At 53.2% G+C, this 27,601-nt stretch overlaps 1 protein-coding gene across 2 annotated transcripts; it reads right to left on the reverse strand.

Annotated features, from left to right (window-relative positions):
• Positions 1-4,311: 4,311 nt before the first annotated feature.
• On the reverse strand, positions 4,312-24,644 carry CYGB (cytoglobin). 2 transcript variants are annotated; one of them, XM_071573652.1, is made up of 4 exons: positions 24,012-24,644; positions 13,496-13,727; positions 12,796-12,924; positions 4,312-4,724 (listed from the first exon to the last, which is right to left on the reverse strand). In XM_071573652.1, the coding sequence occupies exons 1-4, from the start codon at positions 24,152-24,154 to the stop codon at positions 4,662-4,664; spliced, it is 567 nt and encodes a 188-aa protein (XP_071429753.1). In that variant the 5' UTR covers positions 24,155-24,644; the 3' UTR covers positions 4,312-4,661. The 2 variants fall into 2 exon arrangements, with proteins under 2 accessions (XP_071429753.1, XP_071429754.1); XM_071573653.1 differs by lacking the exon at positions 4,312-4,724 and having other exon boundaries at positions 7,781-12,924; positions 24,012-24,643.
• Positions 24,645-27,601: the final 2,957 nt, after the last annotated feature.

Below are 27,601 nucleotides of genomic sequence, written 5' to 3' on the forward strand. Positions count from 1 at the left end.
GGTGAGCCCAGGGCAATGGGCAGCAGCCACAGGGCCGGTCCTGTCCGCTTTTATGGTGACTCATCCAGGGGTTGGTGGAGCTGAGCCCCTCAGGAGCTGCCTCTGCTGCTCCCTTGGCATTGGCACTGGGTCGCTCTTCTGCCCCAACAGCCTCATGTCCGGCTTCCTCCCATCCCTGTGGAGGAGAATGGGTGCCAGCAGGATGCATGGAAATGAGGAGAGACCTTTGCAGATCAGCTGTATTGCTGAGGCCTCTATACAGAACAATATGTCCTGGATTTTGCCACAAAATAAATTCTTGAATCACCACTCACTGCAGGTCTCAGGTGAGCACTCACTGAATTTACAGCTGGGACCAGGCAGGACCAGGAATTTTATGCCTTGCTATCTAAAACTTCAATTTTCCTTTTTATTTCTCTTACCCTCAAACATACTGTGCTAAAGCAGGTCCAGCTTAGACTCACTGATGCCTAATAGGGCACTGAGCTGGTGCTCACACCTTCCACTTCCATGGCTCAGCAAATCTGCTCCCGGTTCCTGGTAGAAAAAAGGGTGGAGAAAGCTTTTGGTTCCTGCTGACTCCTTTGAAGCTGTGATTTGAAGTGGGTGGAGAGAGGGAGAGCCCAGCAGGTGCCGGGATGGGTGTCTGGACATGGACACCCCAACACGGACTGTGCTGTGAGTGCTCCCCATCCATGACTCAGGGGTGAGGAAAGGGTGAGGTGGCAGTGGCAAACCCAGAACCTGTGCCAAGATGCCAGGCATGGACTTCTCCCTGTGTTTGGGAAGGGACAGAACAACCTTGGGGCGAGACAAACCAAGACTGACAAAAAACATCACTGCCTAAGTTGTGCTCCAAGGCTTGTGTCCTGCAGGATGAGCCTTTACATGAAGGAGCCAGGCAGGCTGGCAAAGCCCACAGTGGGAAAGAGAGGAGGGTGTCTGCCACCTGTGCCAACCCTGCTGAGTGTTGGGCAATAAGGAAGCAAAAGAAATGGCTGAAAAAACCCCAAGGCAGCAACGACAGGGTGTTGCGTCACTGCTGGGGAGATGCTCTGCAGAGCACTTCCCTCTGAGGAGTAAACCACCCACAGCCTGGCCAGGAATGTTCTGGATGGCCTGTCTCCAAAGGAAAGCAGAGAGGGGACACAGTGCTGTGCACCCTGGCATTGGGAGACCATCCTGTGCAGGATGCTGGGAGCCCCCAAAGCCATGAGCCAGGCCCAGGGCTGGGACATCACAACAAGAGACATTCTATGTCTTCTTATGCCATGGAACACCCCAGGGTGGGATTTGTCCCCAGGAGCTGGGGACCAGGTAAGGTCCTGCTGCTCACTGCCCACCCAAGGCTGGAAGGGATGGGGGCTGCTGCCAGAGCAGGTCCTGTCCTTGGATATGGAGGCAATTGCAGGAGATGTGAGTAGCATCAGACTTCACTGGAAACCACAACTGAGAATCACGGGATTTTAAAGAGGATTTTCAAGGGTGAGCTCAGCCCCACTCCCCTTTGTCTTGGTACCCTGTAGCAGCAGATGAGCTTTACAGTCCCTTCCATTCTATGATTCTCTGATAATTCAAGTATGTTGAAAGAAGACATTTGCTCCAATGGCAGCTGCAGTTTTTCCTCTCAAGGATGCTGGTGCACAAGTCCAGGTGCCAGTGGGGCTGTGGCATGTGGCATGAGCCCAGCTGTCCTGCTCAGGAGAGCTGGCAGAGCTGGGAGACTGCTCCCTGAGGAAAAGGAGCCCTGCTTCCCATGGGTTTGGCCTTCCCTCTCACCAGGAACATCCAGCCCTGGCTGGGGGACACAGGTGAACAGGGCCAGTGTTATGGGATGTGCTGGATCTGAATGGAACTGGGCAGCCTTTTGGACAAGGCCCCTGCCTGTGGAGGGGCTCCAGAAGCCTGGCATCAGTTCCAGTGACTTTTCAGAAGCAGTGACACAAGGATGCTCGGGACAAAAGATTCCGGTTTTCACAACCTCCAGCCCAAGGCTGCAGTCCAAGGTTTCCTTGTTTTTCCAACCGCTTCCTAAAACGTTCAGGTCCTCCAGGATTTTTTCCCATTTTTGGCTCTTTAGGAGGTCCCCATCTGGGTGTGAAATCCCCCTAGTTGTCTTGAGTTGTTCCCACACATAGGAAGATGGGTTTGGTTTGTGCTCCCACATCCCCTCCTCCCCTGGTCTCTCAGGACACAACCTGGGGGATAAGACCTGCATGGAGAGGACGCATCTTGCCCCAGCCCTCGCCACTGGTTTGCCCCACCCCGTGTCCCCCTCGCACGCTGTCTCACCTCCCTCAGGGTTACAAAATGCCTGTCCCTGCTGTCAGCATCCCCCGTGCCTGCTGGAAGTCAGCAGAGCCCCCTGGCAGGCGGTGCTGCAGCTGGATCCCGCTGCGCTGCCGTTCCCGGTGTGAACGGCAGAGGCCAGGCCATGGCCACGCTCTGAGTGGGATGGAAGCTCTTCCAGCAGCAGCAGAGTGTGCTCAGACTCTGTCAGCGCTCAGCACTCCCTTCCCCTTCACCTCCATCCCGACAGTCTCTGCTGCCCCATCCCTGCTGGTGCCACACCGGGTGTCACAGCTGTCACCCCTGGCACCACCTGGTTCTTGGTGCTCCATGCAAAGACTGAATTTTTCCTGTCAGGCAAACTGGGAACTCAGGTCTGGTTCTGTGAGGGCAGAGCACATGGAAAACCCCCTCCAAGCCTTTCCCACTGGCATCACAGTGTTGGTGGCAACAGTGCCACCTGATTGTGCAGCAGGTGAAGCTTGTCATGTCATCCTCCCTGGCTGCTCCTCTGCCCTGGCCATCGAGGGGCTGGGAAATGGGGACCATTGCCCACCACTGCCATGCTCCGCAGCTGCCCTGAGCTTGGTCACCTTTGCAGACACGGTGATACTCCTGCTCACCTGCATATGCATGGCCTGGGGAGCTGGGGCACCCTGACACCCATCCTCAAAGGCACTGTTACCCTCAGAGCCTGACTGAGCTCCCCTAAGCACACAGACCCCTCCAGATACAGACATTAATGGAAAATTTAGTATTTTTACCATTTTCAAGCACTGTTTTCTCCTGCTCTCCCTCCCTCCTCAGCCAACTTGTGGTGGGAAAACATTAAGGAATAAACCAATATCAAATGTAATCAAAGGCAGGCTGGTGGGAGTTTGTCTTCTGGGGTTTCCTCCTCTTTTATTGCTTTCTCAAAGAATAAACATTTGGGAGGACTCTGGAGTGATTTAGTGGAGCAGGAAAGGGCAGGAGACTGGGAGCTGCCTACTCCCTTTGATGGTCCAGCCTTGGGGATTTTCCTTCCTATGACAGCCCAGTCAGATGACAAGGCTGGGAAGAGCTTGACTTGATGGGGACCTGCTTCACCCCCCAGCAGTGGGGCTGGGTCAGCAGGAGCTGCTGGGACAGGGGCTGGGGCAGAGAATGCTGCCTTGGAGGGGAGGATGGATGAAAGTGGGTGAGTGCAGAGGAAACAGTGACCTTTGAGAAGCAATGTTCCTTGCCCACTGCTATTTATCCAGCATTCCCAGTGGCTTCTTCTGCTGAGCCTGACTCTGTGCCGGGCTCAGCCGATCCACGCCTGGCTGAGCAGAGGCTGCAGTGCTGTTTTTACCTGCATTCACCTTCAGAGAGGTTCCCTGCCTGCCACTGGTGCCAAGCCAAACTGTAACCAGCAGCTGGTCTGGTGTGGGAAACAGCTCCATCATCCCTTGGCAGGGGAAGGGCTGGGGCCAAGGATGCTTCAGCATCCCTCAGTGCAGCCTCTGGTCCCAAAGTGAACCATGTCATGGGTGGCTTTTCACACAAGAGGGGGAAACCACTGTCTCACTGACTCCCTACCCAGCCATCATCACTAGGATTATTTTTAAATCAGGTTCCCAAAGCTGACAGTACCATTTCCAGGACCTACTTCCTGCCTTTTGCACCCTCTCAGCACCTCCAGAGCCAGTGCAGGTGTTACCTACTGCCCTGGGACTGTGTTATATATAGGTAGATATAAAATATCTAATTAAATCCTGTGTATAACCATAAGTGCTGTTAACAGAGCCCCAAGTGATGCACAGTTCTTGGCAGAGAAATGGGCTTTCCTAAGTTTGAAATAAACCAATTTACCTGCCCATGCACTGCTGGGCTTTTTTTCCAGCCAATCCTCTACCAAGAAATCAATAAAAAGAAGTGAAAGTATTTGGGATTATTTACTGAAATAGCTAAGGAAAGTAAATGAAAACCACACTATTGCTTAGAAAAGTCCTCAAATCAAATCCCTCTGCTATATAAACATAAACCAAAACAATGAGGCAGAACCTGATGATTATTTTATTTTAAGAGCTATTTGAAACATCAGCCTCAAAACGGCAGCGTCTGTGGGACAGTTTTCTAAAGCTTTCTCTTAAAGCAAATACACTTGTCAATTAATGAAAAGGGTTTGTAATAAACAGCAGTAGATGTCCCACCTGTTTGGAGCTGGGAGTCCTCCCAGCAGCCAAGTCCTTGGGTGATCTCACAGTGGGAATATTCAATGGGAATGTGCTTTTTGGTGGTTTGCTCCCCAAGGAGAGAGCAATGGGGGGATGGGAGTGTCCCCCCAGGCCAGTGCAAGTGGAGGGCAGAGGGGGCTCCTCTCCCTGCGTGGTGCCAGCTGTCAGGGTTCAGGTGTCCGGGAGCACCTCGGTGCCTTCGGCGCTGCTTCCTCCACCAGCACCCGAGGGATCCTGCAAAACCAGAGGGTGATTGGGCTGGGCTGGGGGCTGCGGGCCATGGGCCCCACCACCCGCAGTGTCCCTGTCACTGTGGGACACGTGGGGCAAGTGTGGTTTGCCAGTCATCTCCCCTCCCTTGGATCCCAGCCTTTCACTCCAGGAGTCCTTCTCCTCCTGTTCCTCTCCCCAGCCCTCCCCCTGCCCCCGGCTCTGCTCTTTCTCTCAAGAGTGCCTGGGAGAAGAGAAACCTGGCTGTAAATTAACCGGGAGGATTTTTCAGTCTGAGATGTGCACTTCCCCCAGCCCCCCCACCCCCCCGCAGCGCTGCTATTTCGTCTCCCGACTGCCAAACTCCCGGGAATTAATCCCGGCCGGCGCTGACAGCGTTTACATTCGGCGCTGCTCAGATAAACCATATCAGCCGGCGCAGCTGAAGAGGAGCCGGGCGCGGAAGGAAGGGCTGGCTCCTGCTCAGTGTCAGCTCCACCAGGCTGGGAGAATATTTTCCTGCCTTTTTTTCCCTTTTCCTTGGGGGCTTCGCTCTCAACAAGGAGCCACCAAAACCACTGCACTGGTGAGGGTGGCCCTGGTGGGGTTCATACAGCGAAGCCTGGAGCTCCTGGCTCTTATCCTGGTGTAGATAATGGAGAGGAAGAAGGGACATGTCCTTCAAGCTGGTGAGATCCTGCAAGCTCTGTCTCCTGAGGCTTCTCACCCTGTGCCATCCAGCACAAATGGGAGCCCTTTTCAACACCAGCTCCCATGGGATGGGGTTTAATAGGTTTCTAATAGATATATTAATAACTGCAGTGCAGTTATTGTATATGCTCTTTTTTAATCTCCCCCTTGCAGTTGTATTTCTGTCTGCCCCTCACAGTGACCTCCTGGCTCTCCCCTTTGCTCTCACCTGGGCCCACCAGTATAAACACACAGGGTGCAGATGTATCGCCTTTGATCCCACATCAGCACCAGGCTGGCAGAGCAATCATTCCTCCAGCTTGTGGTAGGCACTGGGCAGGGAGCCCTGGACCCTGTCACTACTGATGTGGGGTGGAGAGCCTATCCTGGGGCTGGAAAATGGGAGACAGGCTGGAAGCACATCCCTTGCTATGCCTTCACGATGCAATTCCTCTCTCCCTCCATCTCCCATACCATAAAACATCACCAGGGCCAGCAAGGTTGTTTCTCAGAGTTGAACCTCCACCAGCTCCCTTGGGTAAGGGGTGTCTCCTGGACAGCAGCATCCCCAGGCTGGTACACTCGAAAACAAGGTTGTTTTAGAACCCCATGAGCACAGAGCAGCCAGAGGGTGTGAGCCCATCCCCCTGGCCAGTTTTCCAGTGGGCTGTGAGCCTCAGCCTCCCACCCTGCCTCCTTTCCCACGAGCACTTGCAGAGCACTGGCATGGCTGTGGATCCAGGTCATGGCATGATCGTCACAGCCACCCTGATGTGTCGGGATCTGGGGGTAAATATTAGTACGAAGAGAAGGGCTGTGTACATATTTTTTCCCTTCAAGGTAATGCTGAAATTCCCGACTCCTTTTCAACAAGCTGTTGGAAAATCCAGCCCTGTGTCAGTGCCCTTTGGCCACTGCTGGCCCTGGCTAGTCTCAGCTCAGCATGTAAAGGTCTAATAGCTTTGGGTCCCCACTGCAGACTCCCCACTCTGGAGCCAGCCAGTCCTTTTGCTCATGGTTTCCAAGCCGATGTTTCCCATCTGGAGCATTGCAGCATGTAGGCTTTGCTGACTGTTTGCTTCCTCCTGGAAGTGTATACAGGATGTGGCAGAGACTCCAAGCATGGCTTATTAATCACATTAACAACACCAAGTGGTTTTTTCCCCCCCACAAAAGAGGACACAGTGGGAGAAGACAGATTGAACCAGGCAGTTATTCCTCTGCCCGTGTGGGTTGACCTCTGTTTCTCTTCTCCAAGGCCATGGTTGTGAAGCTGCAGGGAAAGAAACAGGTTCCCCCTGCATAGCCACCCCAGCCACTGTAGCTTGGGGACCCCAGACCAAGTGCCTGCCCATGCAAAAGTTACTCCACCATGTGCAGGGCTGGAGGGCATTGCCCTCTACCCAACAGGAGAAAAGTCACCACCAGGCTCCCCAAGACCCTGGGCAGCCTCCAAGGCATCAGTCTCTGCCATCCTCTCTCTCAGAACCCACTGAGTCCACCCCAGCCTTAGACCTAAACTGGGATTGCTCCCCTTAAAATTGCTTGTGGGCATGTGTTTCCACCACCCTGGTGTGGTGAGTTTTCCCTTCCCTGTAAGCCTATTTTGTTCTTGAAGTCAAGAGGAGCACAACAAACAGGATTTCTTGAGTTTCTTTTCCAAGCCTTGTGTCCCAGGGATATCAGGCTTATGGAACCATAACATGTATCTGTCTGTCTGTCCATCTGTTCTCTGCCAACAACCTTGGAATGGCTGGCCAGTGTCAACTGAATCTGACAGAGGTCTCCAACATGTCATGGGCCTGTTTTGCAAATGAGGGAGCTGCAAAGACCCATGTGGGGAAACCATGGCGTGACCCAACCGTGCTGGGACCCATCCCACTGCAACATGATCCAGCTGCAGGGAGAGGCATGGGAGGAGCCACAAGGAACAGACATGGAAAACTGATCTTGTGCTGCTCAGGGAGCTGTTTGTTATTTTTACAAGCTGGGAACTGTCTCACAGTCCTCAGTGGCTGTGGTTGTTCCATCTTGTTGTCATCACCATGCATTTTGGCCTGGCTGGGCTGGCAAAGGCACAGGAATAGCACCAGATCCAGAGAGAGACCCTGGAGGTTTGCACAATGTACCTGAAAGCCAAGGCAAGAGCCCAGAAGAGGAGCAGACCTTCCCCTTTTCACTGGTAAAGTGCCTCCAGCCACCTCTACCACCCTTGGTGCAGAGGGCAGGGAGAGGCACATCCACTCCCTTCGCTGCTGCTTTCCAGCCATAAAGCTCCCTCATCATTCCCTAAGAGTGATCAGGAACCCCCAGACCCATCTGGGCAAGGGGCAGCCCTTTGATACCCCCTCATCTTGCAGCCACCCCACCAGAAAGAAACCAAGCAGAGCTGGAGGGGTTTGATTGATTTATCCACTGAAGATACAAGTTTCAGTTTAATAACACCATTTTGTCTGGTTACAAACATACTAAAAATCTACAAAAAGAAAAACAAGTTACACCCATCGTACACAGAACGGCAAGTATAAAACCAGCACTGAAGCGCCGAGAAACACGAACATGAACAGTATCTGCAGCAGGAACAGGAAAGACATGGAGTTACAGCAGACCACACCAGCTCATGTCTGTGGGTCACGGTGGGACTGGTTAAGACATACTAACAATTAGAGACAACTTCAGCTACAGAAAATAATTAGCATCACAGCCTGCTGAAGAGGTCAGACCCAGGCGGGTAGCTTTATCCCTCCTTTTCCCTAAGTTGGTCCAGGGTCAGCACATTGGATTTCCCTTTCATCCATCTGTCTGGTATCACTGGTGCTGGCCCCGAGCAGCCAACATCCAGCATTCCTGAACCAGGGCAGCTTCCGTACGGCAAGGGGCAGGGAAGGCTGAGCTCTGGCACCAGAGTCCAGCCAGACAAAGTCTGGTCCCCACTGAAGTCATTGGGGACGTCCCCAGAGAGTGGGGAAACACTGGGGCCCCTTTACTGGGACAAAGTGGAGCAAAGGGGCAGAGATGCAGGAGGACTCTTCAGGAGAGCCCACGGCTCAGCTGTCTTGGAGATTGGTCTCACCAGAGAGAAGATGAGGGTGGTGGCACAAGGTCTCTAAGGGTTCTGGTGGTGCTGGGATGTCTCTCCAGCTGGTCAAGTGCCTGTGGACCTAAACCTGCCATGAGTATTGGCCATAGGAAGGGGGAAAGAAGATGAACAGGATCTGTGCCCCATCCCAATGTTTCCCATTCCCTCAAGTGCTCGGTTCCCTCTGATCAAATATTGAACTTGGGGTATGAGTGGGTATCACCAAAGAGAGCCAGGACAAAGTGCTTTGATGGGGATGCTGCCCCAGGGATACCAAATCTCCCCCTCACCCAACATGTGTCTGCCTCTGGCAGGGGGCACAAAGGCTTTCCCACCTGAATCACAGGTCCAAGCATCACCCTGATAATAATGCCAAGGCACTGGGTGAGCCAGGGGCTGGATGGGGCTGACAGTCACAGGAATCCTCCCCAGGGCAGGAGAGAGACCAGCAAGTGCTGGCATCATGCCCTGAGCCCCAGCTTTCTTCCTGTGAATTTTGGGGATTGGACTTTGCAAGTCGGTCTCTACCTGCCACGACCAAGGAGAGCAAAGCTCAGCCCAAAGCACCCTTAGCTCAGCCTAACCATGCCAGCAGATGAAACACTGAACCCCAAAGAGCAAGACCTGAAGGAAAGGGGGAAGAAAGGGGTCCCCAGTCAGCTGTGGAGGGTTTGGGGCAGGGGGGGTGAATGGGGCTGGCAGTAACAGGGAATGACTGTGCGTGTGTGTGCGCTGGAGAGCCATGCACAGAGGCAGGACCCCGCCTCCCTTTCTGTTCTTCCACATGGCATTTATCAGCCCTGTCACTCTGGAATGGTATTTTTTTCCTTTCTCTGTTCATTTTCATCTCTCCCCAGATGAGAATTTTCCCTGGTTTAAGCAATACCTCCTCTGCTGCAGGCAGCAAAGAGGAGGCGTTTGCTTTATCTCCATCTCCTCCTGCCCTGAGCTTTGCCCTGGCTGCCCTCCTGCTTCATGTTACTTCCTACAAAGCTGGTAAAAATAAACATGTTTTTGTTTGCATCTATTGGACTGGCCTGCAATTTGGCTGATGGGGAGGGGGGTGCTCCTCGAGGGACAGCAGCTGCACACATCTGGATTTGCTTTAGGAAAATGTTCCTGGTTAAAACCCAAGCCCAGCACACACATGCGTGGGCGCACAAGGCCATGGGTCAGGTTTTTTCTAGGGATTTAAAAAAAGAAAGGAGAAACCAAGCGCCCTTTAAGGGTGATGTGGGGGGACCTCACTGCTGCTCCCCAAAAACCAAGGCACATGGGTAGGTTGGACACAAACATGGGGATCTTCCAGCCACCCCAAAGTGGCTTCCCTGTGGACTGGGAGTCTGGTTTTGGTTGTGGGAAGGAAGGGGAAGGGCTTGCACTGCAAAACTAAAATTCCCACCTGGACAATATTAACCTCAAAGGTTAATGTGCAAATTTTTTCTAAAGATGAAACATCCCTGTACAGAAACATCCCTGGCTCAGCATCCACAGAGCACAGGGAGTGCATGAACTCATCAAAAATATGTGCTGCTGGCCTCAAGGTTTTGGCAGGAATCAGGGAAGCTGTGCTCGTGAGAGTCCCATGGTGTGCATACACAAAAATATAATCTAACAGTCTTGGTCCAAGTGATCTCTCTCCAGTCTTGCACTGGACTAAAGTCAATGGCTGAACAGGATTTTCCCATCCATCCCTGACCTGGGCAGCAGCAGCTGCTTGAAGGATGCCTCCAGTGACATGTGAGGGATGAGCAGCTGCTTTGACACTCCAGTGGGAACTGGAGGCAGCAGCTGTGCTGGCACCTTCACCAGTGCAGGCTGATGGGCTGAATTTTGGGGGTGCTGCCTCTAAATGACAGCTCACCCCATGAGCAAAAGCAGCATCACTTATCCTGTGCCTGTCCCTTCCTTTTACAACCCCCTTGACCTCACACCCTGCCATGCCAAGGACAGCCATGCCCTGAGCCATCATTTCCACCCCACCCTCTGTGGACACCCAGGACATGCCATCACTCCAAGTGACATTGCTCCATCAGATTTACTGTGGGACATAGGAAGAAAGAACTGCAAGGCCAGAGCAGCTGTGATGACACTATTGGAGCCCTGGGGCTATTTTAGGACTAATTCTGGTCTTGTGGCTCTGCAGAAAAGGAAGGGAGACCTGGGAAATGCAGCCAAGAGGTTTAGAGCCCTCTCCAAATCCCCCTTTGCCCAGAGCCAGGGCACTGGGTGATGGCACAAACTCCTGGCTGCATCTAACAGAGCCCTCCAAGGGCACTTTCACCCAGACACACCTGCCCTGCTGCTTTGAGCAGTTGTCCTGGGGTTGCTTCCCAACCACTGTGTCAACATCTTGGTGTGATGGAAGGGGCAGGACTGGGGTCCGTGGGATTGCCCCTCCATACAGACTCACACAGATCCTGAGCAGAAACCCAGGAAAGGGGAAAAACCCTCTGGGAGTTCTTCTGGGAATGCACATGTGGTGCTGGCCACCACCCCCTCAGCAGTGTCAGCACTTTGGGCCAAAAGAAGTCCCTTAGCATGGAAGAAGGATTAAAACCCTATTTCTGGGGATGACTAAAAGCACAGGTGAGGTGGCTGCTGGGGAGAAAAACAGGAGTTTCTGTCTGGAGTGATTGCTGCCCTCTCAAGCAGTGTTCTCATGGCAGGGAGTTGTCCCTGCTGTGGCCCAGGAGATCCCAGTAGGAGCTCTCTGCTTATCCAGCTGGCATCCAGGAGAGGAGCTGGTCTCTCTCAGGAAGCTGCCAGCTTTCCAGGACAAGTAGTGGAGTGAGGCCAGAGGAAATCTTGGAAGGGAACCCCCTTCCACTTCAACAGATAACATTGCCCTTAGTGCTAGAGCTCTAAAAATAAGAGACCTTTAGGGGAATACTGAATGACAAGGATTCCAAAGCTTCCCAGCGCATATGACACATCCTCAATCCTTTGCCAATCAGTTCCCAGAAATCCTATAAATCCAACCACAGTAAGAGGGCTGCTCCTCCTCCCTTTTTTTGTAACTGCAGGGAAAACTGAGGCACAAACCAAGCAGACTCACCCGGAGGTTCAGCAGAAGTTGATGATGGAGGTGGGATGAGTGCTACAAGACCTGCAGCCACGTTTTGGGGGACAGGGGAGAAGCCTTTGTCAGGCACAGACAGGAGCACTGCCGTCCCTGGGCGGGGACACAGCTCCTGCATGGGCTGATTTCTACCAGGCACTTTATTTGAAGGAACCCAGTTTCACCAAGAGGGCAGGAATATGTAAATAAACAAGTTATTTATTCATTTTTACAGAGAAGGGACCTTTCTTCACACCTAGAATTCCCTCCTGCTCTGCCCATGCCGTCCTTCCCTCTACTGATCACAGCCTGAACCCCTCTTCTCACCCTGTGGGGCAGAGCTGGACAGACAGACCTACACCCACCAGCTCCCAAGGCAATGGCACATGTGCCACCCAAGCCCATCCTCAGGGAGCTGAAGGGCAGTGGGTGGACTCACCAGCTCCCTATGTATGACACAGGGATCCCACCTACACACCATGCTCCGAGCCATGAGGGGAGGCAGCCCAAAGGCATTCCGCTCCTTCCCCACTCTCTCATGCTGCAGGAGCACATCTCTCCCATCCCCTTGCTCCCTCCAGCCCCAGGGGGGTTTGCAGCAGCCAGCCAGGGAGAGGGACTGTGGATGATGGAGAAGTGATGGCTGCTGCCAGCCCAGAGTGCAGGGTGATGGGCACAGAGAGCAGTGTGGCCACAGCTGTCAGCTCTGCCACCCTGCCAGGTGATACACAAAGTGCAAAGCAAAGCGTTTTCAGTGCCAGCCAGGCGGCCGGAGGTCTCCATAAGCATTGTGCCCCCAAAAGCCAGGTCTACCCAGGGGCTTCACATGGAAAATGAAGGTTGTGTTCGTCACTGAATGGGGTGGCAACACTTGTGCAAGGGACCTTGAGATGGTGCAAGTGAGGTGCAGGATTTGGGAGGTGGTGATGGACAGACCAGGACAGTAAGATGAAGCCAACAACCAAGCACTCTCCCCTCACCCTCTGCATCCCCTTCCAGCATCCCCTGCAACTGCTTCACCCCGACCCACCCACACCCTTCGTGGTTCTATAGGTTTTTTCACTTATTTAGTTTGTTTTTAAACCCCATGGAGATCAAATTGTGACTTGGCAGCTGACAGAGCTGGCCCTATTGGGCTCCCCAGACTGAGCAAAGATCTTGACAAGAGACCAGAGAAGTCCTGGGGTGAGTGAAGCCCTCCCTGCCCCTCGCCTGGCCCCTCTGGCCGCTCACAGGGTGGCAGTGGGGTACTGAGCCCAGCCCACCTCCTTGTACGCCGCTGTCACGTGGGTGTAGATGAGGGTCTTCATCTTGGTCCAGGCACCATGAGCCTCGGGGGTGAAGTCATTGGGGTATTCCTCAGCAATGACCTCCAGCATGACACCAGTGAGTTTCTGGAAGGAGGTGGACAGCAAGGGGTTAATAACTCTCCAGGGAGAGGCTAACAGCAAATTTAGATTTTTTCCTGCAAAAATAATTGAGTCCTGGGTCTGATTTCTGGGAATGAGACCTTCTGTGGGACAGACAGATGTCCTGAAGGTCTGTTGACGTTCCTGAGAACAAACAGGGCAGGTAACCAGCCTGCCTGGACAGGAGAGCCGAGACCAGGCACAATGGGGTTGCCCCAGCTTGGGCACCTCTAATTATTTAGTCCCTACTGTAATGCTTAATTTCTGAAAGAAGTGACATATGGACACAAACATGCTGGAGGGGCTGCAAGAGAAACACAGGCAGGCAGGTTTCCCTGGGAAGGTGAATGTGCTGGATGCTCAGTGACTGTGTGTGGGAAGAGTGGTCTGTGTGGGACAATGTCACAGGGGACACACCAGCTGCATGGGGAGCAACCCCCACATCCAGCCAAGCTCCTCCAGGCAAGGACGGGCAGCACCAGCATTCCACAGCTCCCTGTCTCCTGCCCTCCTAATTTCTAAAGCACCCCAAAATTATTTTGGTCCAATCCTTTACCTTAAAGTAGATGGGCTCCACTTTGTGCTTGAGCGCATGGGCCTTGCCCACGAGGGCCAGGACGGAGGAGACCTTTTCGGAGTCATTGAGGTTTTCCACCACAGTGTTGATGGCACCCATGACCCGCCGAGCGTGTTTACGCAGCTGCAAGCTCCTCTCCATCTCCAGAGGGTCCTCCATGTGCTTGAACTGGCTGAAGTACTGCTTGGCCGAGGGGAAGTTCACAAAAAACCTTCAAGAAAGAATTGACACAAAATACCATCAGGACAGTGAGGGCAGGCTGAGGGGTTAAAGCAAAGCTCAGAGTGGTGGACCCACCCCCTGCATCTAACATACCCTGGGCTGGTTTGCCTATTGAATTCCCCAGGCACTGTGGCATTCAGCTGCCTAAAAACCAGCAGGTGGATACCTTTCTCCCAAAACTTCCCCATCTGCTACAAGGGCATCACAGCTGGATATTCATTTACAAAGCAGAGGCAAGACTGAGTTCCTGATGCCCAGAGATTCCACCCTGGTGCCAGATGCTATATATATGCCCATATATATCATGTCCTGCCACAGAGACCTGGAGATGAGCATGAAAGCCTCTCTATCTCAGCCAGCCTCTCCCTGCCCCTCTTCCTCAGTCTCACAGCAGCTTCCTGGCCCCATGGGTTTTATTTCTGCCTTGCCACTCAAAATAGTCTCTCCCTCCCCAGGTTACCCCCAGTTTTCACAGATCAGTCTGCAGAGGGATCTTAGCCCTGAGCTCATGTTACTGCTCATCTGTGCCAGGAGACTTTTCCCCCAGCACAAGGAGACACCAAACCAGCCCCTCTTAGAGGGCCTGGAGCCCCTCTTTTATGCAGGGTTAAATCAACTCCACCAAAATGCAGCTGAAAGAAATCAAGCTGTTGTTGCAGCTGGTATGCTGATCTCCCTGGGGAAGGGGAAGGACACAAGGTGACAGGGTGCAGGGCTGGAGCCACCGGTGCCAGCATTGCAGCTGATCACTCTTGGCAGCTGGGGCTGGCACTTGAGTCACATTAACCATCCCCCTTCCACCCAATTTATGCAAAAGAAAACCACATCAGTATTTGCTCCCTCCTTTCACCCAGCTCCCTCCTTCCTACAGGGCTCTCCCTGCCTCCTGGACCAGCAAAGGATGCTCAGGAGGTGTCAGAGGGCTCCCAACCTGTCTCCCACCAACCCCACCTCTAGACAGACTCCCTCTCTAACCCCCTTCCTAAGCACCAGCCCATGGGAACCTGAACCCACCCCATCTGTTTTTTCCAACCACCACTACTTCCCTCCAGAGCCAGGTGGGATCCTCTTCCCCACTCACCACTCCATGAATAATTGTAATACTGTCTACCAGGCTCCTTTACCACTTTGCTATCCTCCTTTCCTCCCTGCTCCATTCCTTCCCCCGCTCCCTTGGCTTGTGAAAGCTTGGGGGCATTGCCAAGGAAGCAGAGTGAAGCAGTGCCTGGAGTGCACCGCCACTTCTGTTGCTTCTCAAGGCATCTGGGATTCATCAGATGGCCCAAAATAGGTTTTGGAGGTGTGAAGAGTGTGTGGCGGAAAGGGTGGGGGAGGACGGAAGGTGGAGGGGGGAGACAAGGTGTCGCTTTTAAAAGGCAGAGGGGACTCATGACAAAACTCCTCTTGTTATTGTGCAGCCTCCTCCCCCAGCAGAGCTCCTCCTGACACATCTGGTCCCTGTTGGGAGAAATCATTCCCAGGCCTGGCTGTCTCCAGCTCCTGTCACCACAGAGATGCTCAGTCCATACCCTTCAGCTTGGAGCTGTCAGAGAGGTGGCTGGGGGATGGACCTGGCCAGGGCCACACAGATAAATCCTGGGAATAATGTTAAGAATTCTGCCTTGAGCATTCCCCCACAGATGGATGAATGTTCCACTCTGGTTTAATGGGACCATTTTTCCTAGCTGGATTCAGCATTCTTCTCCTGCATCCTACCCCTCTGCACCTCTATTCAAGCTGTTGTATCTCCAGCCAGCCCTTGAGATCAAAGCCCTCCAGCTGTCAACAGTGATGATCCTGCTGAGGTCAGAGCTAAGGGTTTTATCATCCTGCTAGTGGATCTTTCCCCACAGCAGGTACCCCCTGGACACTGGGATCAAGGGAGTGGGAACTCCTGCCCCAGCACAGGGGATGGAGGCTGCCAGCTGATCCCTGCATGTCTAAGCCTCTGAACCCCAAACTACAGAAGTTCCATGAAAAGCCATATTTGATCTCATCTGAAAGGTGTGATGTTGTGAAGATGTGGGGAATGGATTGAGAAAAATTCTGGTCTGAGCCAGGCTCTTTCAGCAGCAGGGGAACAGCAGGAGCCACTGGGGCCATCACCTCCACCTAGTCTCACTTTCAGCCAGATATGACGGGAGCAAAGACTGATTAAACTCCTAAAAGGCCCCAATCTGGGTGAGACCAGACCAGTAAAGGATCTTAATATTTGGTTTCCAACCTTTCAGAACTTCAAAGACCCTCAAGGTGAGGAGTTGAGGCCAGAAGTTTTCCCAGGGGTCCTGCCATGAGGACAGCACTGGTACTGGAGGATGTAAAACCAGCAAACTCTCAGCTCATGTGCTCAGTCCTGTGTCTGCTGGCTTTCTTTGATGGAGAACTGAAACAGAGGAGCCCAAATCATATTTGCTTCAAGTTGAAAAGCAAATCCATGGCTGGCCAGAGACCTGCAGCCACCTCAGCTGGGAGAGCAGCAGGCGCCTGAGGCAAGAACCTCTGGCCTTAAGCAAGTTTGAGCTGTTGAAGCACGAAGAAGAGGGAAGGAGGTGCACTCAGTGGTAGTTGTTAATAAACACAGAAGATTAATTTAACACAAAGGTTAAATATAACCAGAGGGAAGGAGAGGAAAAAAAAGAAGAAATAAAATAACTCAAACAATAGTAAGAAGAGGTGTCAGTTGGGGTTTTTCCATCCACAGAACATTCTGAGAGTTCAAACATCTCAGGCTCTGGGAGTTTGTTGGATCATTATGCATGTGTGTGTGGTTTGGGCTCTTTTTCTTCATCGGAGTCATTAAAAAGATGATATTTACCATTGCATATCACACAAAATGATGATTGATGGAAACCAGATGCCTGCATACCAATCTCATTAAATTTCTTTTTAAACGATTCTATTCTGCACCCACTAATTTGTACTCTGCAAGCTACATCTGGACCCAACAAACAGGATGTCAGGATTGCTTTTCCTCTCTCTTGTGCCCTTTTAACAACTTTAAGGACAACCATTTCCAGTAGCAGAGCCAAAGGAAATAATTAAGGTGCAAACCCACTGCAGTTACTGGAAACCTGTTTTCTGTTAGAGAGGAGATGCCACTTCTCCCATCTCCCCCATCTTCCTCCCTCTCCCCAGACCATGTAGAGCAAACCCTGTATGGAGGAAATCTCCAAGCCCAGCCAACTCCTTCCTTCCCCCTGTGAAAAGGAGACACCTAGGTGCTGTTCACTCTGTCCCACTGAGCACCTAAACCCTAAATGCTGTTTGTAAACTGAGGGAGGAAATGCTACTGAGCCCTCAGAACTGCTGAGAGGCTTCAGCTGAACCCCCAGCCAGCACTTGGAGACTGATTTTTACTAGATTTTCATAGAATCATTTAGGCTGGAAGAGGCCTTTAAGATCACCAAGTCCAACTCCTAACCCAGCACTGCCAAGCCCAGCACTAAGACACGTCCCCAAGTGCCACAACTACACATCTTTTAAATCCCTTCAGTGTTGGTGACTCAACCTACCGATGCTTTCATGTTTTCTCTCGCCTCGTCCCTCTACGTGGGAGAAACTCTAAGGCAGCCTGGAGCCTTTCCCTGTCCCTTTTCAAACCTCTCCCTCTGCTCGGGTGCCTACAAAGCAGCTGATAATGGGTAGGCAGGTGGTGTGTGACGCTGCTATTTATTATGCCCAGCGCTGTCTCACCGCCTGCACGTTCCCCCTGCTCCTCCCAGCCACCTGTATCATCCATTTTCAGGCTGGGGCAAGGGTGCTGTCTGTGTTTACAGCTCCCAGCCCAAGGTGGGAAAGGTCTCAGCCATGTAAGTGATACATGCCCAGCAAGAAAGAAAAAGGGAAAGCTAATGGAGTAAGAAGAGGATTGTGCCTACTTGCTCCTGTGTTCTCTCTCTGAAAGTTCATGGGCAGGTGGAGATGGTGGTGGGCAACATCTCCAGCTCTGGCACAGGAGGGCTGGAGGGAAAAGGACCAAGCCCTCCATCCACACAACTGATGTTAAATTCAACTTCTTCTGCAGCTCAGGGAGAGAAGGTGTAGCTGGCTTTCATCTAGGTGAAGCCTATATCCTACTGCAAAGCCTTGGGAGCAGAATCCAGCACAACAATGAGCTGTGCTCAGAGGCTATAATGTCCCCCTGCCCAAGGGCAGAGGGACCATGACACCTCAGTGAAGCAAAGATACCACCAAATACAAAGTGGCTTCCCCACACATCTCTGGCTTCATCCACAGCATTCTCCTCAGCCCCTCCACATCTATGTCCCTGTCCCTCTCCACTGCTAAACCACTGTTCGTGCCTGCTAGATGCAGAAACCACGCAGGGCTGAAACACATCAGACTCCTCCACCCCATCATCAGCATCTCCCCCTGCATCAGGCACCCTTCCTACAACTCTGCCAAGCGGGCTCTGCGTGGCCCAGCAGGGTCCATGGGTGTCTGGAAACAATGTGAAAACATGACTCTTGCCTCCAAGCAGATACACAGTGAAGATGGAGCTTTCTGGAGCCCAGCAGCCTGTCCCTGACCCCCAGGGACAGCAGAGGGATTTGGAGATTGAAGCAACCTCCTGGTTGGTTGAGGGTAGTAACACAAACTCACAAGCATATGGTTTGTGTGCTGGGACCTTCCACCTGCTCAGCAAAACCGGGAGCCTGTTTTAGTGGTGTCCACCACCGCGGCTCCCATCCAATGCTCCCATGGGGATTTCCAGCAGCTCCGGCTCAGCGCTTGCCGTGCTCCAGCAGCATCCCCAGCCAGCCGGCACTCTGCGTTCCCCAGCCCCGCTCAGCGCCTGCCAGCCTGCCGAGGGCTGTCCTGACATTTCCCTGCCTTTAATGAGCCCTGAAACTCCGCAGGCGGGCGCTCGCCGAGCCGCGTCCGGGCGCAGCCCCGCTCCGCTGCTGCGGCCTCATTAACGGAGCCGGCTGGCAGAGCGGAGAATTGGCCCTCGCCGCCTGCTCTGGAGGAGGGGTTATCAGGGCTGGTACCAACACATCCAGCATGTCTTTAGCTACTGACAAGCAAACCGTCCAGGGAAACTGCTCATCCCCTGTGCCTTTGCTTCTCTTGTCCAGGGATGTCCTTGCAGTTTCTGGGGGGCCAAGTGGGTTCTTTCTACCCTGGCGTGGGTCACAAGAAATGCAAGGGCAGCCCTGGGACAGGGGACATGGGAAAGGCTCTTCTTGGGTCACCCTGAGAGCTGCTGACAGCCTTGAGGCTATGACAGGTGGAAGATGTGCCACAGGGATCCCCACACAGCCACCTTGGCCATGAGGCAGGTGAAAGGGCTGGTCCTCGGTGCTGCGATCAGAGAGACTACACAGTCATAGGAAAAGAGGCTGTTTCAAGACTGAGCTTATTAAACCAACATTCACCCCTTCACCACTCATGGAAGGGCTCTTGGGTTGAGAAATGTTCCTTGTGCGTGTCCTCATCAGCAGAGCAGAGTCCTTCTGCTCTCTGGCTATCGATGTCCCTGGAAAAAACATCTCTCCAGCTGGACCACAGTGATTTGTAAGCATGGGACAAGCCATGGGACAGGGACATTGCTGCTGGTCTTTTCATTGGGCCCTTTGCAAAGAGAGATATTGCATCTCTCTGAGCTGCTCTGCTCTGAAATGTGCCCTTCAATAGCCAGGAATGGAGCCCTATAGACGCCTCCATAAAACACGTGTTGGCTTTGGGGGTAGCTGCAAAATCATTTCTTTAAATGCCACTTTTGCACTTTTGCATGGATTCAACACATATTTGTTAGATTTGACTCAAAAAAAAAAAAGTTTTCTGCTTTGCCAGACTCATTACTCAGACTTTTTGCTATTTTAACCTAGAACTTCCAATAATGTTTGGCATTCAATGAGTGCTTTCATATTTCAAAGCTCTTTGCAAACTGTTTGAATCCAGGTGTGTTTGCTCAGACTAAAAAGCTGTCGAAATCCGGGGGCCTGATCCCTGCACTGACAAACATTTGCTTTCCCTCCTATACCTCCTGAGGGGAAAAGAGCACATCAGGAGTGATGGAGAAGGTAACAATCTTGGAAATTAGGAAAGCTGATGGGTCTGGAGTGGAAATAGAGGGAACAGTGGTGGAGAAGCCCTGTGGAGGTGGCACGGCCTGTGGTGGCTGTGACAGGTTTTTTCTCCTGCTCTCAGCACAGCATTAACATTTGGTACAGATTTCTCTGGGATCTAATAGGAACTATTCCTGCATTTTATCCCCTGATGGGATCCACAAAGTTTTGTGGTCCCACATCTGTGACTGTGGTACGTGTGTGTGGGTGTGGGAGCGAGTGCATGTGCTGGTTGGGACAGGCTGTGGTTTTAGCCCTGGAGACCTGGACTTAGTTAGGGTCTGCAAAGGACTGAGGGTCCTGAGCCCCCACTGATGCTCACCCAGGGGTGCTCTCAGCCCCCGTGTGCCATGGAGGGCTCAGCCACCTGGCTGTTTGTATCCCCAGCCCAGTCTCGGAGTAGGGGGTACTAGCAACAAACCATTGGAAGGGGAAAAGAGCGACTTTGGAGAGTGATGGCCATGTGCTCAAGGGGCTCCTGCACTGCACGGTGAGGGCTAATGCAGGTACCTGAGGGCCTGAAGGCTGTCCTGCTCCTCCTGGAACACCTGGGCTCCCTGCTGAGAGCTCTGCAGTGAGGGGGATTCAAAAAGGACTGATTCCCAAATTACAGATGGGGAAACTGAGGTACAGCAACAAGCCTGGGGGCATGGGTGGGCTGTGCCATTCAGTGTGCCCACTTGGGAGTGTCCCAGCCAGGACACATGGCCCCAGATGAGCTATTCCAGGCTGGAGTTCCTGCTCCAGCTCCAGCTCCAGCAAGGGTTAAAACAGCTGTGAGAATGAGCTGCAGAGGCCCCTGAGCTCCCAAGGAGGAAGATGAGCATGGCAAGGAGATTGTGATTCCCCCAGCTCCAGACTCCCCACCGAGGAAATTGTCAATTAGCGACATAGTTTTAACCACAAAGCGCAGATTCCCATGATCCGGTGGCTGCTCAGACGTAGTCCCCATTATTTGTGTTTATGTCCCCCAGGATCACAGAGCTCTGTGAGATCAGGGACCCACCGTGCTGGGGGCAGGACCCCAGGGGTTTGCTGTGGCTTCAAACAGTAACAGCAGTCATGGAGAATGGGAACACAATGCCCAGATCTGTGCCTCAGTTTGCCCAGTGGCAAAGCATGGAAGTGCTGGGGGTGGGGGTGGAATGCTGGTCAGGGGCAGAGGGAGCTGGACTGGGTTTCTGCAGGTCATCAGCACTGCAGCCACGCCTTTTGTGGGGGCTGCCTCCCTGCCTCCACCCTTGGGGCACAGGATGAGGCCCCAGATTAATTTTAAGTCTTCATGTCCAGAGGCGCTGCAAACACCCAGCCCTTCCCACATGCGGAAAAGTAATTCCCTGCCCTCAGCAGGGCTGAAGGGATGGAGAGGGGATAGAGAAGGAAAGCATGGAGAGGCCCTCTGCCACCAGATACAGCCAATTCCCTGGTTGCAACACCAACAACAGGAGTGCTGATAGATTTACCAGCTTTCTCTGCTCTGTACGTGGTGGTTGCACCAAAGCGGGGACCACAGCTGTGCATTCCCCTTCCCTCTCCCTGGCCACACCTGTGCACAACCCCTTCTGCCTCAGCCCAGCACTGGTGAAGCAGGGAGGCTGATGGGGCAGCTCTCAGCCCCAGGCATGTTGTGTGGGTGCCCATCCAAAGAGTACTGGGCGGTCTTCACACCAACCCCGCCGGTGAGCTGCCCACTGTCCCCTCCCCAGTCCCAACCTCTGGAGCTGCTGAATCATGTCTTGGGAAGTGGCTGCTGCCAGGCCGCACCACCTGTGCTCCCGGCGGCCTCCACGCATGACCCACTTCTCCCACCGGCTGATGCCAGCTGGGAAATACAGCCGGGAGAGCAGCAGCCACCGGTGCTCCAGACCTGGCCAGGGCTGCCCTTCTTTTGCCTGGCACTTGCTTCCCCAGGGAGCTCAGTTTGAGCTTGTTGCAGCTCACTGCTAGGGGAAAATGGGGCTCAGGGCAGCAGCAGGAAGCCTTCTTAGGGGACAGGGTTTCTGACCAGGGGGACAGGGATGTGGCCATGGCAGGTGTGCTGCTCCAACCAGCGCTGCTGGAGGGGATGGTACCTCTCCTAGATTACATCACTAGCCCGGGGGCATGGACTGAATGTCCAGACCTCACTTATAGCATCCAAGGGAAGCTCTGGCTGAGGGAGCAGGTGGTAAATTTAGCTGGGATGTGCCAGGGCATGTGCCATGACTGGATGTAAAGGCTCATAAGGAGCTGGGGTTCACCCTAGGAGGCAATCCTGTCCTGCCCTGTTGCCACAGCAGGGGAAAACCTTCACCTCAGCACCACAACTCTACCTGGAATAAAAAAAACCAAACCAACTGGACCAAAAACTTTTACTGGGAAAGTCTGAGTCAGCACCAGAGCTCAGCTACATGGTCCATGCTGCCACATCTCGATGCCCCTCATGCTCAACCCTCCTCCAAGCCCCTTGGCCGCACACAGGGACACCAAAACAATGATCTGCCCTGGGTGTAACCCCCATGGCATTGCCCCTCAGTGCCAGCCACAGGCGTCTCCCTGTGCTGTTTGGCAGGGGGCACTTGACAACAGCACAGGGAGGGTTGTGGATGGGGTCATGGCATGACACGGTGCCCCACATGGGGCTGGCCATGCACAGCTGCTGGCCAAGCCCCAAGCTGAACCTCCTGGGATGGGGATAAGGGGAATTTTGCACCCCCTAGATCTCTGCCATGTGTGTGTTTCAAACCCAGCCCAGGTGGGTTTGATGTCCCCAGCCATGGGGCTGTCACACCTCCTGACTGCCCTGGATGGCTACACAAAGTGGGGGGCTGTGGGGGTAGGGGGTCAGCCATCAGCTGGCTCTGTGGGAAGGAAATGTTTGAGAAGAAGGTGGAGAGGGGAATCAAATGTCATTTTGGAAGGTACAGAGTGGTCTTGGTAGGAAAATCCCATTGCAATACTGGCAGCAAGCCTAGAAGGGAACCGTCTCTGCTTACCGGCATGACTGGGGAGACTCCACTCCCTGCAGACCCCATGAGCTTGGGGCATTGGTTCATAGAATACCGGAAAACTTTTGGATGATTATTAGTAAACAGCACATCCACCCAAGGAGTTCTGCAAGCACCCAGAGTCCCCTGCTGCAGGAGCAAAATGGGAAGGACGCAACCCAGCCTCCCCTTTCCAATCTGGGGTGCCTGGCTTTGGGTCCAGGTAGGACCCTGACCAGGGACATCCCAGCATTACTTATCACAGGGATGAGTGGTGGGAGCTTTGACTCTCTTGACAGCATCTTTTCTGTTTAACAAGAGGTCAGGTGTGGGCATCTTGTCTGCCCCTCTCCTCACCCTGCCCATCCTCTTCTCCCCTCTTAAATAAGGGAAACAGTGCTGCACCCCACTAATACCCCAAAGTCCCAGCAGCCCTGTGACCCTGTGGGATTCCCACTTGATGCTTTCCTGGGGTACAAGGACATGGTTGCACCCTCAGACAACACAAGAACCCCTACCTGCCTCTGCTCCCCACCTCAAGAGCATCTCCTCTGTTCAGGTTTCAGGCACAGACCTGGGACTTTGAGCTGCCCGTCTGTGCTGCACAGCCCAATTCCATCAGGCAATGCTCCACATCCCAAACCCAGAACTGCTGGATACCTGTCCTTCCACTGCCCCCATCTCCTGCCTGTGCACCCCATACCCCCCTTCCATTGCCAACTTCAGTGCTCTCTTTCCTGCCGACGCTGCCACCGGAGGGACAGATGGTGCCCTCGGAGACACACCTGCTTGGGTTTTATCTTGGCTCCCAACTTGCATTATTTCACCCGCCAGCCTGCTACGTACTGATGCCATCCACACGCAGCTTCCTTGGGGGGTGAAAAAACCCAGACCCCCAACACACGCAAAGCCAGTGCTGAGCTCCCCCTGCCTCTGCCACCCCCCAGCTCCGTTTGCAGGATAGGGTGACCTTTGCACAGAAGCAGCTTCCCCCAAAGTCCCCGGCACGGCTCCCCCCACTCCCCACGCCGCTGCCACCCAGCTCAAAGGTGCGGGAATCCGAGGAGTGCTGTGAAGCCCTCCCTGCTCCCAGGCAGTGAATACACCCAGCCAGCTCCCCACTCACTGTCATTCATCTCTGCTCAGTTCTATATATTGTTCTGCCTCTTTCTCAGCTATAAAGAGATTTAGTTGGATTTGCTGCTTCCTTTTTTTTTTGGTTTGTTTTTTAAATACCTGATGAGTATGGAGACCCCAACGTCCTCGCAGTTTGCATATACTCTGCTCCATATCTCTTGAATAACCTTTTTTTCTGCGTCTGAGATCTCTTCACTTCTTTCCCATCTCTCAATCTCCATTTCTCCCTGGACTTTCTCCATGAAAAACAGCCGGCAGAATCCTCCGGGAAGCCAGGAGGAGATAAAGAGAGATGTGTGTGAGTGGGTATATCCTGTGAGAGGAGACAAGGTGTTTGCTCGGCGGCCGTGCGGGTGCTGGCGGCTCTGCGACGAGTGGATGTATATGTGTGTGTGTGTGTGTGTCTGCGTGTGTGTCTGTGTGTGTGTGTGTGTGTGTGTGTGTGTCTGTGTGTGTGTGTCTGTGTGTCTGTGTGTCTGTGTGTCTGTGTGCGCGAGCTCGGCTGCCTGTCGGTGTGTTTATAAATGTAATTTAAAAAATATCCCGGAGGTATGATGCGTGCGATTAGATCTCAGATCTCCTAGTGCTGTCCATGGCTGTAGTGAGCTTCAGCTCGCCTCGGTTGTGTGTGGCTGACTGATGAGGAACTGCCTAAAAGTAAAATATTCAAAGGCATTGCAAGACCAGCCTCTTCACCAATGTGTGAACGTGAGCTCACTTTCTCCCTCTCTCCTCCTCTCTCCCACTCCTCCCTCCTTCTCTTTTTTTTTTTTTTATCTCCACGAAAGGGAGGGATGAGAGAGATGATCTGGGCAACATCAGAACGGTGTTGGCGCGGGGAGGTAGGGCTGGAAGTTTTTTTCCAGCCCTTTGTAAACAGCTCAGAGGAAATTTCAGAGTCCAAAGTGCTGAGTTAAAGTTAGCCCAGCCGCTCCCTGCTCCGAGTTCTGCCTTGGCTATTCTCTTTGCCCTCTGATTTTTCAGGTGGTGATGTTTGGAAGGACAGACCCACACTCGCCTCCGATTCTTGGGGTGAGAGGGGAACACGAGGCATCCCCACTGTGAGCATCTCTCTGCCCCCCCCCAAGAGATCATGGTCTGTCCCACAGGGACTTTTTTAATGCCGAGAATTTGTTCTCCCTTCTCGTGGCAGGACCCAACTGAAAGGGATCCAGAGTTAGGACACGTGAAATGAAGGTATTGTCGTTCTGCGATTGCATCGCTCCTGGCAGTGCCTTGTCAGGGAACACCTCCACTCCGGGCTTCCCGCAGCCTTCGTGGGTGTGCTTTTGGGCTGGTTTTCACCCAAATGCCATTTACAGCTCCCTGACAAGCCGGCATATTAAACCCACAGCACAGTCCATTTGCACGGAGAGCAGGAAAACCCTACAGAGACTTGTAACAGCCGGCAGTCCCCCAGAGAGGGATCAGACAAGGGAAGCAGCGGGTGTGCAGAGCAGCCTCCGCACCCGCTGCGCACCCTCGTGGGGCGGACAGGCGGACAGGCGGACAGACGGGCTGCGAGTGCCTCTCTGACACCCGAGCAGGCAGGCTGGGGGATGGCTGAGCCCCTTGGGGACCCGGAGCTTTGTTATTGCAGATCTGTCAAGGCTCTTTACTGTATTTCTCCTCCAAACCATTCTTGGCCACCTCCCCATTAGCAGCCGCCAGACTGGCGGTGTCAGCAAATTTGCTCTTGCAGAGCTTCTGAGGGTGGGTGGAGAAGATGCTGCCCACAGATCCCCCACTGTGGGTCCCCCAGTGAATACGTGCTGGGACAGACTGGGAGCCCCACGCACCCATGAATCCCTCAGCTCAAGTACAAAGCTCAACTGGGAGCTGCTGAAACCACCAGTGTGAAAACAGAGCAGCGTGGCAATCTCACCTGGCCAGAGGTTGGGAATGATTCAGTAACATAATCGCCAGCTGCTGAACCATCAGATTTTCACCAAGTTTGGATTTGCCTTCTGGCCATTGGCCACTGGGATTAGTGGCCATGAGCCCCAGCTCAAACATTAACTACAATGTCCCCAGGTGGTCACCACACAACAGGGAAGCCCCTCTGGCCCAAGGATGGCATGGCCAAGCTTATCCCCCTTCCTTAAAGTACAGGGAAAGAGGTGCTTTAGACTTTGCTTAAACCCAGAGAGACCCAGCTTAAAACCAGATCAAAACTGCAATGCAGAGCAAGTGCTTTGAAAAAAAAAAGGAAAAAATCAAGTTCTTACTAATGTGAACAACAGGGAGATAATCTAAGTGGAGCACTGGTTATCACTTGCTGTGTGTTTAAAGAAAAGGACTCTTTGAAGCTTTTGTACCTGATATCCTAGTCCACAGAGGGTTCACAGCCTGGCTCCTGGTTCCATGGTGAGCCTGGGTGCAGTAGGTGTGTTACCTCTCTCCCTGGCACCAGGAATCAAAGGGTCTCAGCTCAAGAGTCTCCATTTATAAATATTAAAATATTAGAAAAATCAGATGAGTAAGTGAGAAATCCCCCAGCCTTTTCCATGTTTCTGCCTCCCTCTCTGGGTTCATCACATCTGACCCTGTCAGGCGCCCAGCCCTGTTCCCATGTGCCATCCTGCTCTGCAAACAGGAGAGGGAGAGTAAAGCAGTGGTGATACTCCACTACCTCAAAATCCCAAATGATTCCAACAGCCCTTCACTTCTATGTCCCAGACATGGGACATAAATCAGGGGCAGGAGTGCCTGCACACTCTGTCATGTGCCTGCCGCCTGTTTCCATGGTTTCCTGTGACTGTTGCTCTCAAGGGCTTGGGGTTAGGAGGTGACTGTTCCAGAAGGAGAAAGATGCTGCCTTGACACCATTGCAGCCTGCTGTCCCAGAAGGGATCTCAGCACAGTGCCTGCTGCCAAGGCAGGGTAGTCCAGGGACATGGGGCTCAGGGAGTGGGACAGAGAACTTGGACCCCACGGTCAGTGGAGTGGCTGCATCAGCTTGGGTAATCTGTATTGAAGAAAACACTCCACCTCTCAGATCCCAATTCATTTCAACACCCTGATCCCTCTCCCCTCATCAGTTGAGCATCGCAGCCCTTCTGCTTTCCACCTCCTTCCCATATGGACCTGTCCCCATGATGAGGTGACAGTGTGGCCCCCTGTCCCTGCTGAGCCTGAGCCTGCTTCTCCCAGAGCTTCTGTGCAACAAGGGGAGATCAAGTGCTTGTTCAAGCTGTCCTCCACCCTGGCTGCAGAGGGTGAGGATGGGTTTCCAGTCCCTCCAAACCTCTGTTTGTGGCATATCATGTTTCTGCGGGGTCTGTACCCGCCTGCCGACGGCTTCTCCCACTCCCCCTGTGCCCTCCCACGTTGCCTCTCCTCCCGTGTGCTGGGTGCAATGAGAAATGTACTTGGCTCCCGATCCTCGAGTGGGAGGTGAAGGCAAAAAAACCCAAGACTTCAGCTCCACAGTGTGTGGGATGTGGATGATGGCAGATCCCCACCCTTGACTCCTCCACTGTCTCTGGGGTGAAGGCAGACAGCTCAAATCCAGACCCTCGGGGCTGACTCCACCTTCTCTTATGACTGGGTTCGGCCTCATGATTTGGTTCCTGGAGAAAAGTAGGTGACTTCTTGTGCCCCCTGCAATGTCAGCTCCCTGGGACCTCTGCACAGACACCATTAGTTGGAGTGGCCCCAGGAAGATGCTCCATGGGCTCATTCAGGGA

Source organism: Pithys albifrons, chromosome 19 (genome assembly GCF_047495875.1).
Source record: "Pithys albifrons albifrons isolate INPA30051 chromosome 19, PitAlb_v1, whole genome shotgun sequence".
Lineage (NCBI taxonomy): Eukaryota > Metazoa > Chordata > Aves > Passeriformes > Thamnophilidae > Pithys > Pithys albifrons.